Raw genomic sequence first — 16,906 nt, 5'->3', positions numbered from 1 at the left:
TTTCCCAAGAAGCCACGCGTGTGCTGGCCGGAACTGGAGGCCCGAGCCGAGCCGGGGAGGTTGCGGGTGTGGTGGCTTGTGGGATCGTTCGTCGTCGGAGGTGGTGGGGCTCCATCATGGCGGCTTCCATTTCAGGCTATACCTTCAGTTCGGTCTGTTATTACAGCGCCAACAGCAGCGCCGATCACGTAAGTATTTCGGCCTGCTGGCGGTTTTATCCTCCTCGGGGAGTTGGGGAAAGGAGCGGTTTCTCCCCCCCACCTCATCCCACCCCGTCTTCCCGGTTCTGGGCGGGAGGAAAGGCTCGAGAAAAGGGGGCGATCTGCAAAGAAGAAATCAGTCTGACAAAAAGGGACCGGGAGGAGGAGGAGGAATGGAGGGCGACCCCTGAGGGACCGAGGTGGCGGTGGGACGAAAGAAGGGGAGGACCCACGGGAGGGAGGGGCCGTGGAAAGGGAAAGTGGTCATGGGGGTGGTCTGAAAAGAAGGAAGTATTTGGAGGTGGGGTCGCCGGAAAAGCATTAGGTTGTCAGTGTGGACCAGCGCTGGTGGTTAATAGGGCACCTGTGGAGCTTTCGTATGAAAGGGGGGACCGTTAGTTAGCAGGCTGGCTAATATATAAGCAGGTTGGTGAAATCTAGACGGTGGACAGCCTAGGGATTGCTATCTCAGCAAGATTACAAATTATATTGAGGAAGTAGTTCTTGCTGCTGCCATATCATGTCAGCTTTGGGAGAAAAAAACCACCCCTTTTCATCAGAGAGAGGGTAGAAACTTTAGAAATGACAGTTGTATTGTACAGGTAGTCCTTGACTTACAACAGTTCGTTTAGTGACCTTTGGAAGTTATGATGGCACTGAAAAAAACGTGACTTACGACTGTTTTTCACAATTACGACCTTTGCGAGTATCCCCACGGTCAGGTGATCAAAATTCAGACACTTGGCAACTGACTCATATTTATGACGGTTGCTGTGTCCCGGAGTTATGTGATCACCTTTTGCGACCTTCTGACAAGTAAAGTCAATGGGGAAGCCAGATTCGCTTAACAACTGGGTTACTAACTTACCAGCTGCAGTGATTCACTTGACAACTGTGGCAAGAGAGGTGGTAAAATGGGGTGAAACTCATTTAACAAATACCTCACTTAACAACAGAAATTGTGGACTCAGTTGTGGTTGTAAGTCGAGGACTACCTGTATCTTGAGTAACTATGCTTGTTTAATTGGATGTTCCTATGTATGTTACTATAGATGTGTGTTTTAAAACTTAAATAGTGGACCTGCTATGGTCAGGCAGGGCATGTACTCTATGGTCTGTTCCTATTTGATATCAGTTGATTATTAGAATGTGGGTTGTGACAAAAATCTTGGAGAAATGAAAACAGATCAGTAAACTTTTACATTGGTATTATGTACACTGAGAGCATATGCACCAAGACAAATTCCTTGTGTGTCCAATCACACTTGGCCAATAAAAAATTCTATTCTATTCTATTCTAATTGCATTTCTTTTAATACTCCAGTAAATAATAGTATTATGTATATTTTTACACATATTCAAGTTCATCTATTCTGTAACATTGATAAAGATTATTTTCTGTCAGGTAGGCTTTGGAGATACTCAATCATCCTGGTCATGGTTGTCCCAAAGGTAACTTTTCCAAAAGGCAACCGGACTTTCTTGGTTTTTTTCCTTGAAAACATTTTGCTTCTCATCCAAGAAGGATCTTTAGTTCTGACTTTGAGGGACTTTGGGGAAAGATATGTAAGTAATACATTGCAGTATAATTCTAGACTATAAGATTCTTTACTAATGTCTCTGTTTAGAACATTAAATATTTTATTGCTCTCTATCCTAAATATTATAATATTAGGTGCTTATTTAGAAAGTACCTGGTATTCTCATCCATCTGCCACTCTATTATCCAAATTCATTATTCTTATTTAACTGAAATAAAGTATTTGGAAAATATGTTTATGTTGCATGCTTACAGAAATAGTAACACTTCATGCCATTTTTATACAAACTGGAAACTATCCTTTTACTATGTTAAACAGGAACTTTCAAAGTGGTGGGAGGACAAAAATCAATATGCTTGGATGCTAGGATATGTTCGTACAAACTTCTGATTTCTTCAATGCTTGGTTTGGCTTAATTATCTAAGTTAAAGCATCATATTTAAGATGATAGCACATAACCTTTTTGGGAGAACGGGTAAGAAGGCAAGAAATTTGTAAGCAAGAGATGATGCCATTATTGTTGCTTGAGGGATAACTATAACTAATAAAAATCTGTAGGATAATGTTAATGGTATCTTTATATTGTTTCTTTTATGTACCAGTTATTTATATGATTTATTTCCACCTAAACATAATGGGAACCAAAATGTTTTAATGGATACTAAAATATAAAACAAAAATAACCACAATACAAAGCATTAGACTAATAAGGTGCTCATAATTATAAAACTAATTCACAGAGATGTTCTGGACCCACCCTTCCTAAAAGAATGAAATATTCTAGGAAATATTAAAAAAGCAGAACATTATAGTTTCCTGGATGAGAAACGGAGAAACATGCTTTTAAAGACAGAGAGCAGCTCCCTGTCCCCAGCAGATATTTGGTGCCCATTGAGCAGAACTGGGCAGCCTATCTACAAGACAATTAGATCTTCAGTTCCAGGGTGATGGGATTAAGACATGACCCTCAGGACATAAAAGGATTAGCCTTCTACCCATCTAGCAGTAGGGCTCACTGCTTTTCAAAATTTCCTAAGGACATTGCATCACCCAGCAAGGTTCAACCAAACTTATCTCAGACAACCTCAGCTATGATCCTTGCATAGCCCCATGGGGTTATGACAGCAGCCAATAGAATACATATTCTTGCACAGGAACAGGAAGCTCAAATTCAAAGCCCCAAGAGAGGGTATAAATACCTCTCACTCTCCACTCCATGCATTCAGCTGCCCAGGACCTCAAACCCATGTGGTCCTGTTCACCAGTAAACCATCTTTCCAACAGCTCCATATTTCCAGTGTCTTTCTCCCCACTTGAAACTGAATCAGATGAATATTTTTTCCAACAGCAGCTTATTTCCAATTTCTAGAAAGCCATAAAAGTGGGGACCGTGCCAAAAAGCATGTTTGTATTTTTCCCTTTAATATGTATGAAATCAGTTTGTTTCTCTACTGCAGTGGTGTCAAACTTGCGATATCTCGTCACGTGACGTATTGTGAGTTTACTCCCTTTGCTAAAATGATGGGTATGGTCAGGGTGTGACGCATCCAGCCCATGGCCCTCAGGTTTGACACCCCTGCTCTACTGGATCATAATAACATGTTATAGATACAATAACATATATCATTTATAATTATTTTTATTTAAAATAATCCAGGAAAATGAAGTACTAGTCAGGCCTCGTCTGATTAAATACTTGAAATAGTTCATAAATAGCAATATTCAGATTAGTAGTATTAGCTGTAGTAAGCCTCAGTACTGATTCTCCAGTAGGGTTGTAAGGAAATCATTTCATATTTCATTGTTCATTAGCTCTCCTGGCTAATAAAGGAGCCAGTGAAGAGAATGGAAGTTAGATCAGGGCTGTAGTCAACAACTTTGGAGTAAAGAAGACATGCCAGAGGCCTTTAAAAAGGTACCAATTCTCCCACTTCTCAAGAAACTGGATAGTGCTAATAAAATTTGACAATAGGTAGTCCTCGATTTACAACCATTTATTTAGTGACAATTCAAAGTTACCATGGCATTGAAAAAAATGACTTAAACCATTTTTCACACTTTCAACTGTTATAGCATCCCGATGTTTACCTGATCAAAATTCAGATGCTTGACAACTGGCTCATATTTATGAAAATTGCAGTGTTCTGTGATCACCTTTTTGCAACCTTCTGACAAGTAAATTCAATGTGGAAGCCAGATTCACTTAACCATGTTACTAACTTAACAACTATAGTGATTCACTCAACAATTATGGCAAAAGTCATAAAATGGGGCAAAATTCACTTAACAACTGTTTCACTTAGCAACCAAAATTTTGGGCTCAATTGTTGTAAGTCAAGGACTATCAATACTGCTCCTTTCCCTCTCATCAGATAGAAACTCATGAAACAGGGTTGGGCATCTTTGTCCTCCTAGAACTCTTAGCACTTTTCAGTAATGCTAATCACAATATCCTTCCAGACACAACTGGGAATCATTTTACCAGGTGGTTCCAGTTAGTTATAGGTAGAGGATCAGATTCACAGGCCTTTTGATATGGAATGCTTCAGGGTTCACTTCTTTCACAATCCTATTTAGCTTTAACATGAAACTTCTGGGAGATTCATCTATCAATTCAGACTGAGCTATCATCAATATGCAGAAGATCTCTATGGAAAATAAAATTTTTTGCAAAGTAATATGCAGAAGATCTCCAGATATGCCTATTTCTACCCTGAGCACCCACTGAACAATAGAGTGGAAGTTATGACTTAATGCCTAGAACCCAAACAAGATGGAGTAGCTGTAGATTTAGATGTCATCTGACTCCAGGGTCACTTTTCTTTTTTTTTTACTCTTGATGGGGCTTTCTTCCCCCAAAAGTGCAAGGTCACAATTTGGAGATTCCTACTAGATTCAGAGTTCTTGCTTGAAGAATAAGTAGAGACTGTCTCTAGGAGATTCATAGCTTTTAATATACCAGTTGGTAACCTTAACTGATAGTCACTCATGTCTGTTGTAATACTGATTAAATTAGATTTCTATTTGTGTCTGCTCTTGAAGACCCACCTGGAAACTTCAATTACTATAGTCTAGGATACAATGACATGCATGCTGATAACCAATAGATTTCTAATAACCAATAGATTTCAATTCAAATGTTAGTCATTCAGTTTCTATGGACCATCCATCGAGTGTCGACTCTTAGCAACTATGTAGGGGTATTTTTTTTTTGCCCAGGATATTCTGTCCCTATTCTGATCCTTCAGACAATGACTTTGTTATGTCTTTAAAGTGATCACCTGTCTCTAGCATCATCCTAAATTGCTTTTATCAAAAAAATGTCTGCTTGCTTTAACTGAACTTATATGGGTTAGGTTCTGACGATCTTAGGGATTCCCTTTTCCCAACACTTTTTGCTTGTCAGAACAAAAAGTGTGCAATGGAATGGAAGAATGGCCTTGAAAAGTGGGTGGGATGTGGCAAGGGAACAATCAGATAAAAGGAGGAGGAGCCCACACTGAGTAACAGGCAGGGAAAGAAACTTAGAGATAACCCTTAAGTTACCAGCTGGTAAAAAAATGGCGAGAGAGTTGTGCTTTCAAACTTATAAAATTCTGTTAATGTAGCTTTATAATAAGGTAGAATTAGTTCATTCTGTGTTTCTTTTTCTGGTCTACTTGGGAAGCTGACAAAGTCCCTCCTCTGAGTCCTCACTTGTCAAAAAAGTTTGGGGGTAGGGAAGACTGAGTGCTCTTTTTAAAAGCTTTCTTCCTTGGAAATATGTTCTGTCTTGAGGCAAGGATAGCTCCTACCCTCATGGCCTTCTGGAAGCAGGTGAACATAGGGGTTTCCTTCAGGGATTAATTATATGCATCATCATCACTTTCAGTAAAGATAAAAATACTTTTAGCGTTGTTGTAAATGGAAACTTAACTAGATTGTTATTTTAATTACTTTATTAGTTCCTTTATGTTAATTTCTGTAAGTTGTTTGGAGTCTTTAGGGTTTCAGGTGATTGGCAAATTCCACCCAGTCTCTTGCTCATGAGATGGGTGACTCTATAAATTAGATATATAACTTTTATGTGCCATGTGTTATGCCCAAGAAGGGGAATACAATATAGTGTTTTGAATAAATATTTATTACGGTCAAAGGCCAGAGTTAGAAGGTACAACTGAAAACAATTTAAAAAGTGATACAAATAATTGTAATACTTGATATAAAATGTTACAGTTATGATTATATATATATATATTTGACTTTCAGTTGCTGCAGAGTATTTTGCTACAATCTGGGTTTTGAACAATTTATAATCTGGGAAAAGGAGCAACATACAAGTATTGTCAAATCTCCCAGAATAAAAGAGGCAAGGTATAAGCATTATGAATATTCCTATAGATAGGACAGTAAAATAACATGTGCTGGAGTGTCTCCAACAACAGTTCCACATGCAAATATATTTGTCAAATAGAATTCTAGAATATCTTTCCTTTAGTATTACTAAAGGCAAAATAGTATGCCTTGCCAGAAAAAAAGTTTTTCTTCATTTGAGGAATGTCACAAAAGAGAGATACCTGGCTGTGAGAACATGAATAGATCCTTGAATTATTTTGTAAGCCATCCAGAGTCACCTTATAGGGAAGGTGAGAGGCATAAAAATTTAATAAATTTTTAGATTACTACGAAAGTTTAGTTACTGGATTGATAAACTGTGCTCACATTAACTGTAATGTGGAAACAGAATTGCAAGTGCGCACACTTTTTTGCAGTGAGGCCAAGAGAAAGGAAGTAGCTATAATCATGCAAATAATTCCATTTATCAACTTGTATCAGAAGTCATGACACTACATAGTTATGTTATTGTAATGCTATCATGGCTTCTTACAGATTTCTTTCATTTTATGTGAGAGTCCACCATCACATCACCACCACTTTCCCAAACTATTGTTTTTGAAGGAGTGCCCTACAACCCAGTTTGTTCACATTCTAATGAAATATTTTAATTTTAGATCCTTTTTTGTTCCAAATATCTGGAATATATAAGATGTAACTTTCTTATATTGTTAACGAGGAGAATTATGTTGAGAAAAAAGTCATGGGGGGAAAATGATAAATCTGCTTGAAGCTAAAGGACACGCTGATGAATGCTGTTTTCTGTATTCCACTTGACAAAATACTAGTTGACAATGGAAAGAAATTATGTTTATCCTCTGGAGAGTTGCAAATTACAATTTGGCTGTATTGCTTAGAAACCTCACCTGCCAAATTTGTATTGTTGTACTGCTAGAATACAGTTTTATTCTTGGTTTGCTAGGAAGGAAAGGTTTGTTAATGCAGATAATTTTAGATAAGCAAAATATAGTGAATGATGGTTTTGACAAGTCAAATTAGCCATTAAAACAGAAATTTTAATAAGTGGGAACTTATTGTCATATGCAGATGATGCAAAATATATTTTCACACTTATATCATGTGTTGCTGTTTCATATGCTTTTCTGTAAGAATGAGGGTCTCCTGCTTTTCTTACATGAATGTTTTTGATTTTTTTATTCAAAACAGAATATAATTATTAGAATAAAACAATTATTTGCAACCCCCAATCTAAGTGAAAAACTAGATACATTATAGTGATTAAATTAGAAGAAAAAAAGAGAATTGATCCATATAGTATCTATTAGTAGCAAGATAAAATTAATTCAATCCTTTATCATTAGATCTGGTTTATTTGGAAATATCCTGCTTCATCTCACTTTTATAACAAATCTCTGTTCAAGTGGCATATTTTGAATTTATTATTTAAAACCAGTAGGGCAATATTCTTTCTGTTTGCATAAAATTATTTTCTTTGCAATGCATCAGTCTCAATAGAGCCAATGCTCTTCATGAGATGACATATTGCATGCTTTATCAGCAGTCAGGTCAACAATAAGCAACCAGTGTCCTGATTCCATTGGCAGCTATATATGGCCATGGTGTAACACTGCCTCCACCATGGTTGACAGATGATGTGGTATGCTTCAGATCATGAGCTGTGCTTTTCCTTCTCCACCCTTTTCTCTTCCCATCATTCTGGCACAAATTAATCTTGGTTTTATCAGTCCAAAGAATCTTATTCCAGAACCAGGCAAGGCTTTTTTCTAGGTTTTCTAACAAAGTCTAATCTGTCCTTTCTGTACTTGAATGTTAGCAGTGGTTTTCATCTTGTTGTGAAGCCTCTGAGTTTACATTCATGAAGCTCTCTGGGGGAAAACATCATGATACGTCACATAATGGCAATGTGACACCACGAGTTTGACACCCATGTTCTAGATTGTTGTTTTGGCCACTCCCAATGCTTTTGCTATTTCTCTGTTTCTCTGTTTCTGTTTGTTTTGTTTTTTCAGCCTAATGATGTACTTTTTAATTTGTATAGACTCTTCATGATGAGTATTCCGATGAATAGCTACCAAATGCAAATGTAACACTCAGAACCAACTCCACAGCTTTATCTTTATTGATTTGTCATGAATTAACTAGGGAACTGGCCTTAAAACTGATTTTCCACCATTTGCCCCACTATTTATGAGCCACCAAAAAGGGTCTGGGTATATTAAAATGACTGTAATTCTCAGTTCATAGTTGCTGTCACTTTTGCAAACCCCTTGAATTAAAGCTGAAGGTCTTTGATTCGCTCCCATCTTCTGTGTTTCATTTCAAATTCAATTCATTTCAAATGTGGTATATGGAGGCCAAATATCAAAAAATTTATAATTGTCCCAATATTGTGGACTGAGACTATTTTTATATAAAAAATAGAGAACAAATTTGAAAACAAATTAATATTTAAGGATATCTTCTAAGAAACTTTCAGCTGGTTTTATCCTTCATACTTTTAAACCACATTCATGCAAAGAAAGGCGTGCATTTGTTTGCCATTGTTTTCATTTATAAGTTTAATAGTTAATAGGTTTCCTTTGTTAAATTTTGCATTTCTCAAAAAAATATGAGAAGTGAATTTAAATTTGAGTAATTTTTCCACTTGGAAAACTGGTAAACATTTGACCAAACTGAATAAATAAGCATTATAACCTTTATAGTATAGTTTAAAAGTATTTCACATATTAAAGTAAGCTTCATATATTTATCAGTAATAACAGATTTGAAAATCTTATTACCAGGGGAAGAATGGCATTGCTATATCAGTTTGGCAGTGCAATGCTAGCTTAATTTGTCCAGTAGTAAATCAATAGCAAGTAACTTATAGAAGTTCACATTTACACACTTGTATGTCTTAGCTGCATTATGATCTTGCCTGTTTTATGTGGTTTGCCTTTTAACTTTTTTTATGGTTACAAAGGAAGAGAATATGTGTAACTTTTAAACTTGATTTTATCTCTATGTAGATAATCTCGATTGGATTAGTTAGAAGACCTCCAAGGTCCCTTCCAACTCCATTCTGATTGATAGATTTTTCTTTATTTTAAGTGCAATTGGGGTCATAAATTCTGCATGGATGTTTAGCTCCACAAACAACTAATAGTACAAGTTTTATGTCTTTAAAAATGAGTAAAATATATGTGCCTGACCTTTTTTTATATTTAAACTGTTGGAAACTGTTGGGATTCTATTGGAGGTTAGTTACATCCAGTGTTATATAATGTTTCCCGCACCTTCAAAATCTGCTCTAGGCACTCCATTAATTTTACAGAATGTGAGGTTTAGAGAATCATCTCATATCAAAGTTTTTTCATACTTGGATGGACTGAATTATGTCCCCCCCCCCCAAGGGAAATGGACCTGAAACTGCTGATTTATGCCTTTTCACTTTTATATTAATTCCTGTTGCTCTGATGTTAAATTTTCTAGGTAAAACAAAGGTAAATACCATTTTTAATTTTGTGAAGCTATAAAAAGTACATAAGGAAAAACAAATGAATTCAGTTTCTATTTCTCTACCTTTAATTGAAATATTTTTCTTTTTACAGGAAGGATTTTTATTAGGAGAGGTAAGACAAGAGGAGACATTCAGTATTAGTGACTCTCAGATTAGCAACACAGAATTTCTCCAAGTAATTGGTAAGCGTTATTAAATTTCTCTTTAACAATTCAATGTAATATTGTATTTATTTAGATTATATGGTTGTAGATTGCATGTTTGCTTGCTTATTTGTTCAGTTTGTATATCTACTCATCTTGCATAAGGAACTTTAGATGGCTTGCACAATTAAAAATTTGATTATGGATTTTCTGATTACAAAGTCAAGTTGATGTGAGTCCAGAAAGAATTTTGGCAGAAGGCGAGTAATGTTATTTGATTTATCTTGTTGAGTATAGTTTATATGGTCTCTGATTTTTAACGTATGCAGAGTTATGAATATGACTATGTATACTCAAGTACATACAATTATTCCAGATTAACAGATCCATGGGGCATTGAACATTAAATTTGAAAGGAATTATTTTGACTTTTTCTGCAAAAGTGAAGGGCGAAGTAGAAATGTCAGTGCCTCTCTTATCCAGCTTTGTTTAAAACTGAGTCAGAATTGTTTGTATTTTGTAAATGCTTTTGCCATATTTTCAGAGACACAGACAGATGCCAAATTGTTATAAATAAATTTTCAGAAAGTCCACATTTGATGGAAAGTTTAGAGCCATAAAATGCTGGCTTACCTCTCCTGGTGGACAAAAAGAACAGCTCAGCAACTGTGGTTCTTCTGTATCTACCTACCCCCATTCTATTTTCAATTTACGGTACTTGTTATTGTTGGCAGGGTCAATAGTTCACATAATCCTAGCAGGTGTGCTTTCAACTTCAGGAGGTGGTGTTTTGTAGAGATAGTTTTCCATATCTGCCCTAAGTGGGACTGTGGTTCCTAACACATTCTGACAAATAATTTCAAGATATGAATCAGTTCCTAAAGCAAATACATTGCATTAAAGATTTGGCAACATATCTACTTTGCTTGATTATTTAAGAAGAATTTCATGTTCTCTTTCCACAGCAATCCACTCATTTAAATAATCAGTTATAGAAATTTTTGTGGGCAGGCAATAGCAATGAAGTCTTTATTTAATACATTCATTTTGAAAAGTGATTAAGTCTGCCAAAGTTGCAGAATTACTCAGGAATTCTTAATAAATGTGAAATTATCACTTTGTGAAAAATGAAGTATTTCTGATTGTGTGAACCTGGAACTATCTATATGGGCTAGGGTTATATTGCTTTAAATTGTTTTTAGAGTGTCTCTCTTTCTTTAGAGTAATATAAAGGTGTTGTTTTCTTTTTCCAGAAATCCATAATCATGAGCCTTGTTCCAAACTGTTTAGGTAGGTTACTTCTATCACATACTTTTATTCCCTTTACCATTTGTCTTTGGGCTAAATCCAACAGTGTAGCAAAATGGGTCAGAGATCTGAATGGAACTGAGAGACCTAGGTGCTCATTCAACTATAGTAGTCAATAGATAATTTTGGACCAGTAATTACTTCTGTTTGGTTATTGAGAAAGATCTTTGAGAAAGTGGTGGCAGCTCAGCTTTAGATGGTCGAGCAAAATCTGAATCCTTGCCATCAGAGTTCAGACTAATGATAGAGATTGAAATGACTTTGGTTCTCTGGTGGATGACTTTTATCAGGACCTGGGTAAAAAATTCTTGATTCTGTTAGCCCTTTTGGTGCCCCTCAGTACCATTGTTTATTGTACTGGATTGCTTGTAAGGATTGGTAGTTAACCTTGACTTTAAACTTCTAAGCCCCTAAACTTTGAAACTCTTTGTTTAGAAAGAAAGCCCCTTCTTCATGCTACTTAGAAGAACTCTGTTTTACAATATCTGCCCTTTGGAACGCCATCCTACAAGTTATAGCCCTCAACCCAGCTTCAAAATTCTCTGAAAACCAGGGTGCTTATCCATCTATGTGTTTAATTCTCTTAAATGGTTATTTTTCTTCCACTGTTTATTTTTTTAAAAAAAACAAAACTATTGTATGAATTTTTATTGTGTGCCATTCAGTGTTGGGCGGTATTATACATTTCTAATGTACATATAAATAAATAACTGAAACAATTGAAGACAAGTTTTATTTCAAAAGACATTCAATCTGAAGTGCTGTTAGTTGTAATTTGGAGGAAGATTGGTTTATTTATTTATTTTGAGGAAGGGTTTTATAATTTTTCTTGTGCTGTAACCTGTCCATAAGATTGGGGTATAAAAACTGAAAAATAATTATCTAATTAATAAAAAGATACAACCTAAAATATATGAATTCAGAGAATGTATAATTGTGATGTTTCATCTGTTTTATTCAAGATTATACTGCATTAATTAAAAAAATCATCTCTAAATTCATCTACTTTAAAAAGCTTATTTAAAAATAACCCTCAGAAATACCCAATGAATTATTTTCTAAGACCTTATTTATATTGTGAACAAAATAATAATACATTGTCTAGCTGGGACATTTTCAATTAATTAAACAGGTGTTTTATAAAGTAAATAATCCTTCATTTCTCTGAATAGAGGCCATAATCATAATATTAATAATATGCTTTGCATATTAAGTGTATATGTGTTGCAAGCTGAAGTGGGATAAATTGTTAAAAACATGCTCTGTTAAATGGGATTTTTCCTAGTAATAGACATTTCTCTGAATCAGAAAACAATTTTTATCATGTGAACAGAAGTTATTAAGAAGCAGGAATATTTTCCAGTGCTCCACATGTATCAAGAGTTGCTTGATCTGATATATTCCTTTTTTCTTTTTGATAAGAACATTTCTTTAATACATTATTTGTATACTAGATGTATTGCTGTGGAATTCTGCTGAATATTCAGACTAAGGATTTTTTTTTAATGGGGGTATATCCAGTGGTGGAATTCAGCCAGTTCACACCACTTCGGGAGAACCGGTTGTTAACCTTCTGAGTAGTTTGGCAAACTGGTTGTTGGAAGAAATTATTAGGGCAGAGAACCGGTTGTTAAATTACTTGAATCCCGCCACTGGGTATATCTTCTCTAACCTTTTATGTATTGCATAAATCTCTGTACAGCTTGGAACACAGAAGAGTTAGTGAGGAATAGCTTATTCAACATCTATATGTTTTGCTTCACAACACTTCGCTGTGATTAAATGTATAAACTTCTGTTTTCTTCTTTTTTTAAGTTTTTATGATTATGCAGGCAAAGTCAATGAAGAGAATTTGGACAGGATTCTTAAAAATCGAAGAAAAGTAAGCTTACATATTTTCAGTTCCACTTGCATTCATATTTATTCTCCTGTATAAGAAGGAAAAATTAATGATAGCTCTTAGAAGGAGTGACTTTAGACAGAACATTTCCAAAATGTTTCAATAGAGGTAGTCCTTAACTTACAACTGGTTACTTGGTAACCATTTGAAGTTATGACCAAGCCTTCCAAAGATACTCATTACCTAGATTTGACATTCTGATGATGGTTTTTCCACCTCCTCAATCATATGACTTCACTTTGGATGCTAAGCATTTGGGGCACATTTATGGCCATTCTCAGTGTTCCACAGTCACACAACCATATTGTTGTGACCCAGGTTCCTGGACCCAGATTCCTGGACTCGGATGATTCAGAAAGTGAGGAAGAAGACCTGGCAAGCCCTGCTTCTCTTGGGCCCTCTCCCTCCCTGGCACCCACTCAAAGGGAGGAGGAGGGGCCGGCAAGGCCTGATTCTCTCGAGCCTTCTTCTGATTTGGCAACACCCCAAGAACAGTTTTGGAGTGATGCAAGACTGCGCAGACGTAAGCGGCGTGCGCAGCAGAGGAAGCGTTGGGATAAAGCCAAGGAATGATTGTCATGCAGTGACATCTGCAGAGACTATAAATAGGAGGCGGGACTTCCTGGTTTTTTGTCTTGGACAAAGCAATGAATTTGCGCGGGCAAACTGTATCAATGGAGGGAAGAATATATTTGTGAGTAATTCTGGCCTTATCTATAATTTCCTCGTTATCTCCAGAAACTTGGCAGGTCTGGGGGTAGACGTGGCCAGGACATTTATCTATGTAAATAAATTAGAAAAGGAGACCTTTGACTGACTCTTTGTTGGGAGTATTGGGGGAGGGAAACAGAACATTTTGTCCAAGACCCCGACTAAACCATCTTCCACCAAAGATGGACCAGCAGCAGGTACAGCAGCAGTTACAGCAGCTACAAGCGGCTAATCAACAGCTCCAGCAGCAAGTGGCTCACTTGGCAGGCCAACTTGCTGCCGGGAATGTACCTGCAGCCTCCCACTCCTCCTTGTCGCAAGTGCCCGATAACCGTGCCGGATAAGTTTTCTGGGCAGCCTGAGATGTTCCCGACCTTCTTGGGACAGTGCCAGCCCTACATGGCTATGCGGCCAGAGGATTTCCCAGACGACCGGGCTAAGGTGGCCTTCATGATTAACCTTCTTTCCAGTTCGGCTGCCCGATGGGCCACGCCCCTCTTGCTCCAGGACAGCCCCCTGCTGGCGGACCAACAGCGTTTTTGGCAGCACCTGCGCATCATGTACGAGGACCCCGTTCGGATGCTGACGGCAACCAGGCGCCTTAAGGAACTCCGTCAAGGGAAACGCCCCCTGCAGGAGTACATCACCGAATTTTGTCTTTTGTGCCAGGACTCTGACTGGAATGATGCAGCGCTGGTGGACATGTTCCAGGAGGGACTCTCAGAGGAACTGCAAGACGAGCTGGCCCGGGTGGAGGCGCCGCAGACCCTCGACAACTTGGTGCCCCTTTGTCTCCGCCTCGACGCCCGTCTGCAACGGCGACCGTCCCGTCGCGCCCCCTGGGACCCGCCATCGACATCTGCATCCCCCACTTCCTGCGCCACCAGCACCCCGAGTCGCCCCACGTTTTGTAACCGCTGCGGAAGAGCCCATGGAGTTGGGAGCGGCCAGACCTCGCCTGACAGCCCAGGAGCGGAACCGGAGGCGCCAAGGGGGATTGTGCCTGTATTGTGGGGAGCCCGGCCACTTCGCCGCTTCTTGCCCCAGAAAGCGAAGTGGGGCACGCACGCCGGTCCCTGAATCACAGCGTGACCAATTGGGAAACGGAGCAGGCCCGACCTCGGGGAAACCCTAGGTCGGGCATGTACTAAGCCCCCACTGGACGTTGCGGAAGTAGACTCTGGGCCCCCTCGGCATCTCATTCTGGACACACGGATATGATTGGGGAACCAGTCAGACGGGCTCCAGGCACATGCGCTGGTGGACTCAGGGGCCACAACAAACTTTATGGACCAGGCCTTTGTGGCCCAGTTTGCGGTCCCTGTGGTTCTGGTGGACCCTCTGATGCGGGTAGAGACAATTGATGGACGAGAACTGGTGTCCGGCCCCATTAAATTCGCCACCCAGCCTTTGCGCCTGGCTATTGGGGACCATGAGGAGGCGATCCAGTTTTATGTCACGGCGGACCTTCATTTTCCCTTGGTCCTTGGGTTGGCCTGGCTTCGGACCCACGATCCTCAGGTGGCCTGGTCGCGGAACGCCATCTCTTTCCCGAGTCTGCAGTGGGTCGACCACATCTGCCACACCTGTGCCGGCCAAAACGTCCCCACCGCTGCCATCACCTTGCCTCCTGAGCTGACGGACTTCGCCGACGTGTTCAGTGAGAAGGAGGAGGACCGACTACCCCCGCATCGGCCCTACGATTGCCCCGTGGACCTTCTGCCCAACGCACCACTGCTTGTGGGACGCCTGTATTCCATGTCGGAGCCCGAGTTGGCCGCCCTCAGGGACTTCCTGGACAAAAATCTGGCCCGAGGGTTCATCCGGCCTTCAAAGTCCTCTCTCTCGGCCCCGGTCCTCTTCGTGAAGAAGAAGACAGGGGACTTGCGCCTGTGCTGTGATTACCGCCGGCTAAACGCCATTACGGTGCGGAATCGCTACCCCCTGCCGCTCATCCCGGAGCTGCTGGAGAGGTTGCGTGAGGCCACGATCTTCACCAAGCTCGATCTCCGGGGGGCCTACAACCTGGTGCGGATGCGAGAAGGAGACGAATGGAAGACGGCATTCGGCACCCGATACGGACACTACGAATACACTGTCATGCCATTTGGGTTGACCAGTGCTCACGCCATTTTCCAGCACTTCATGAATGACGTGTTCCGAGACATGTTGGATCGATTCGTTGTTATCTACCTGAACGACATTCTGATTTACTCCCGGTCCAGGGAAAGCCATCTTCGATACATCGGTCTGGTTCTGCAACGCTTGAGGGAGCAACAACTCAATGCGAAGCTGGAGAAATGCGTCTTCTTCTGGACTTCCATAGAATTCCTCGGGCATATCATCTCGCCCGAGGGCATAGCTATGGACCCACGCAAAGTAGAAGCTTTGTGTAGCTGGGAAGCCCCTCATCGGGTGAAGGATGTTCAGCGCCTGCTGGGCTTCGCCAACTACTACCGGACCTTCATCCCAGGCTTCGCCACACTGACGGCTCCACTTATCCAGCTCCTCAGGAAGAAGGTCGTGTTCCGGTGGGGTCCCCCGCAGCAAGAAGCATTCACAGCCCTCAAGAAAGCCTTCGTCATGGAACCCGTCCTGAGGCATCCCGACCCGCTCCGACCTTTTGTGGTGGAGACGGACGCGTCCAATGTGGCTCTGGGAAGCGGTGCTGCTACAGGCTCCGACGAATGGCGGCACACTTTTTCCCTGCGCTTACTACTCCCGGAAACTCAATCCTTCCGAGCGCAACTACGCCATCTGGGAAAAGGGTTGCTGGCTATCGGCTGCATTCGAGGCTTGGCGACACCATCTGGAGGAGGCCCGACATCAGTTGGAGGTCCGAACGGACCATCGGAATCTCGAGCACCTCAGCACAGCTCGGAAGTTGAACCAGCGGCAGATCCGGTGGTCGTTGTTTTTTACCCGGTTCAACTTCCGCGTGACCTACATTCCCAGCGGTCACAACCGGAGGGCGGATGCCCTGTCCCGCAAGCCAGAGTACCTCTGTGCCAAGGACCTCCTTCCTCCACGGACGGTGCTGCCGGCAGAAGCCTTGGCCGCAGTACGGGAACCAGTGGACTTGCGGGCCCAGGTGCAAGAGGTGCAGCACCAGGATGCCTGGTCGCAGCAAAGAAGATCGGAGGTGGGCCCCGCGTCTCCTTGGACCTTGGAGGAGGACTTACTCAAGTTTCGGGGGTGATTATATGTGCCCACAGGACCACTCCGAGCCCTCGTCATGACCCAGTGCC

The 16,906-nt window shown here is 40.4% G+C and overlaps 1 protein-coding gene across 2 annotated transcripts in view; it reads left to right on the top strand.

The window, feature by feature from the left end:
* Position 1: 1 nt before the first annotated feature.
* The window catches only part of ABRAXAS2 (abraxas 2, BRISC complex subunit), a 36,599-nt gene continuing 19,694 nt past the window's right edge, over positions 2 to 16,906 (top strand). The window contains exons 1-5 of one of the 2 annotated variants that reach the window (XM_058187581.1): positions 102 to 188; positions 1,610 to 1,766; positions 9,688 to 9,778; positions 10,993 to 11,029; positions 12,863 to 12,929. In XM_058187581.1, the coding sequence (XP_058043564.1) occupies positions 1,638 to 1,766; positions 9,688 to 9,778; positions 10,993 to 11,029; positions 12,863 to 12,929 (324 nt within the window). In that variant the 5' untranslated portion in view covers positions 102 to 188; positions 1,610 to 1,637. Of the gene's footprint in view, positions 189 to 1,609; positions 1,767 to 9,687; positions 9,779 to 10,992; positions 11,030 to 12,862; positions 12,930 to 16,906 lie in introns of both variants that reach the window. The other variant, XM_058187583.1, reaches the window with a different exon arrangement.

Source organism: Ahaetulla prasina, chromosome 6, assembly GCF_028640845.1.
Source record: "Ahaetulla prasina isolate Xishuangbanna chromosome 6, ASM2864084v1, whole genome shotgun sequence".
Taxonomy (NCBI): domain Eukaryota; kingdom Metazoa; phylum Chordata; class Lepidosauria; order Squamata; family Colubridae; genus Ahaetulla; species Ahaetulla prasina.
This window is presented reverse-complemented; position numbering and strand designations above follow the sequence as displayed.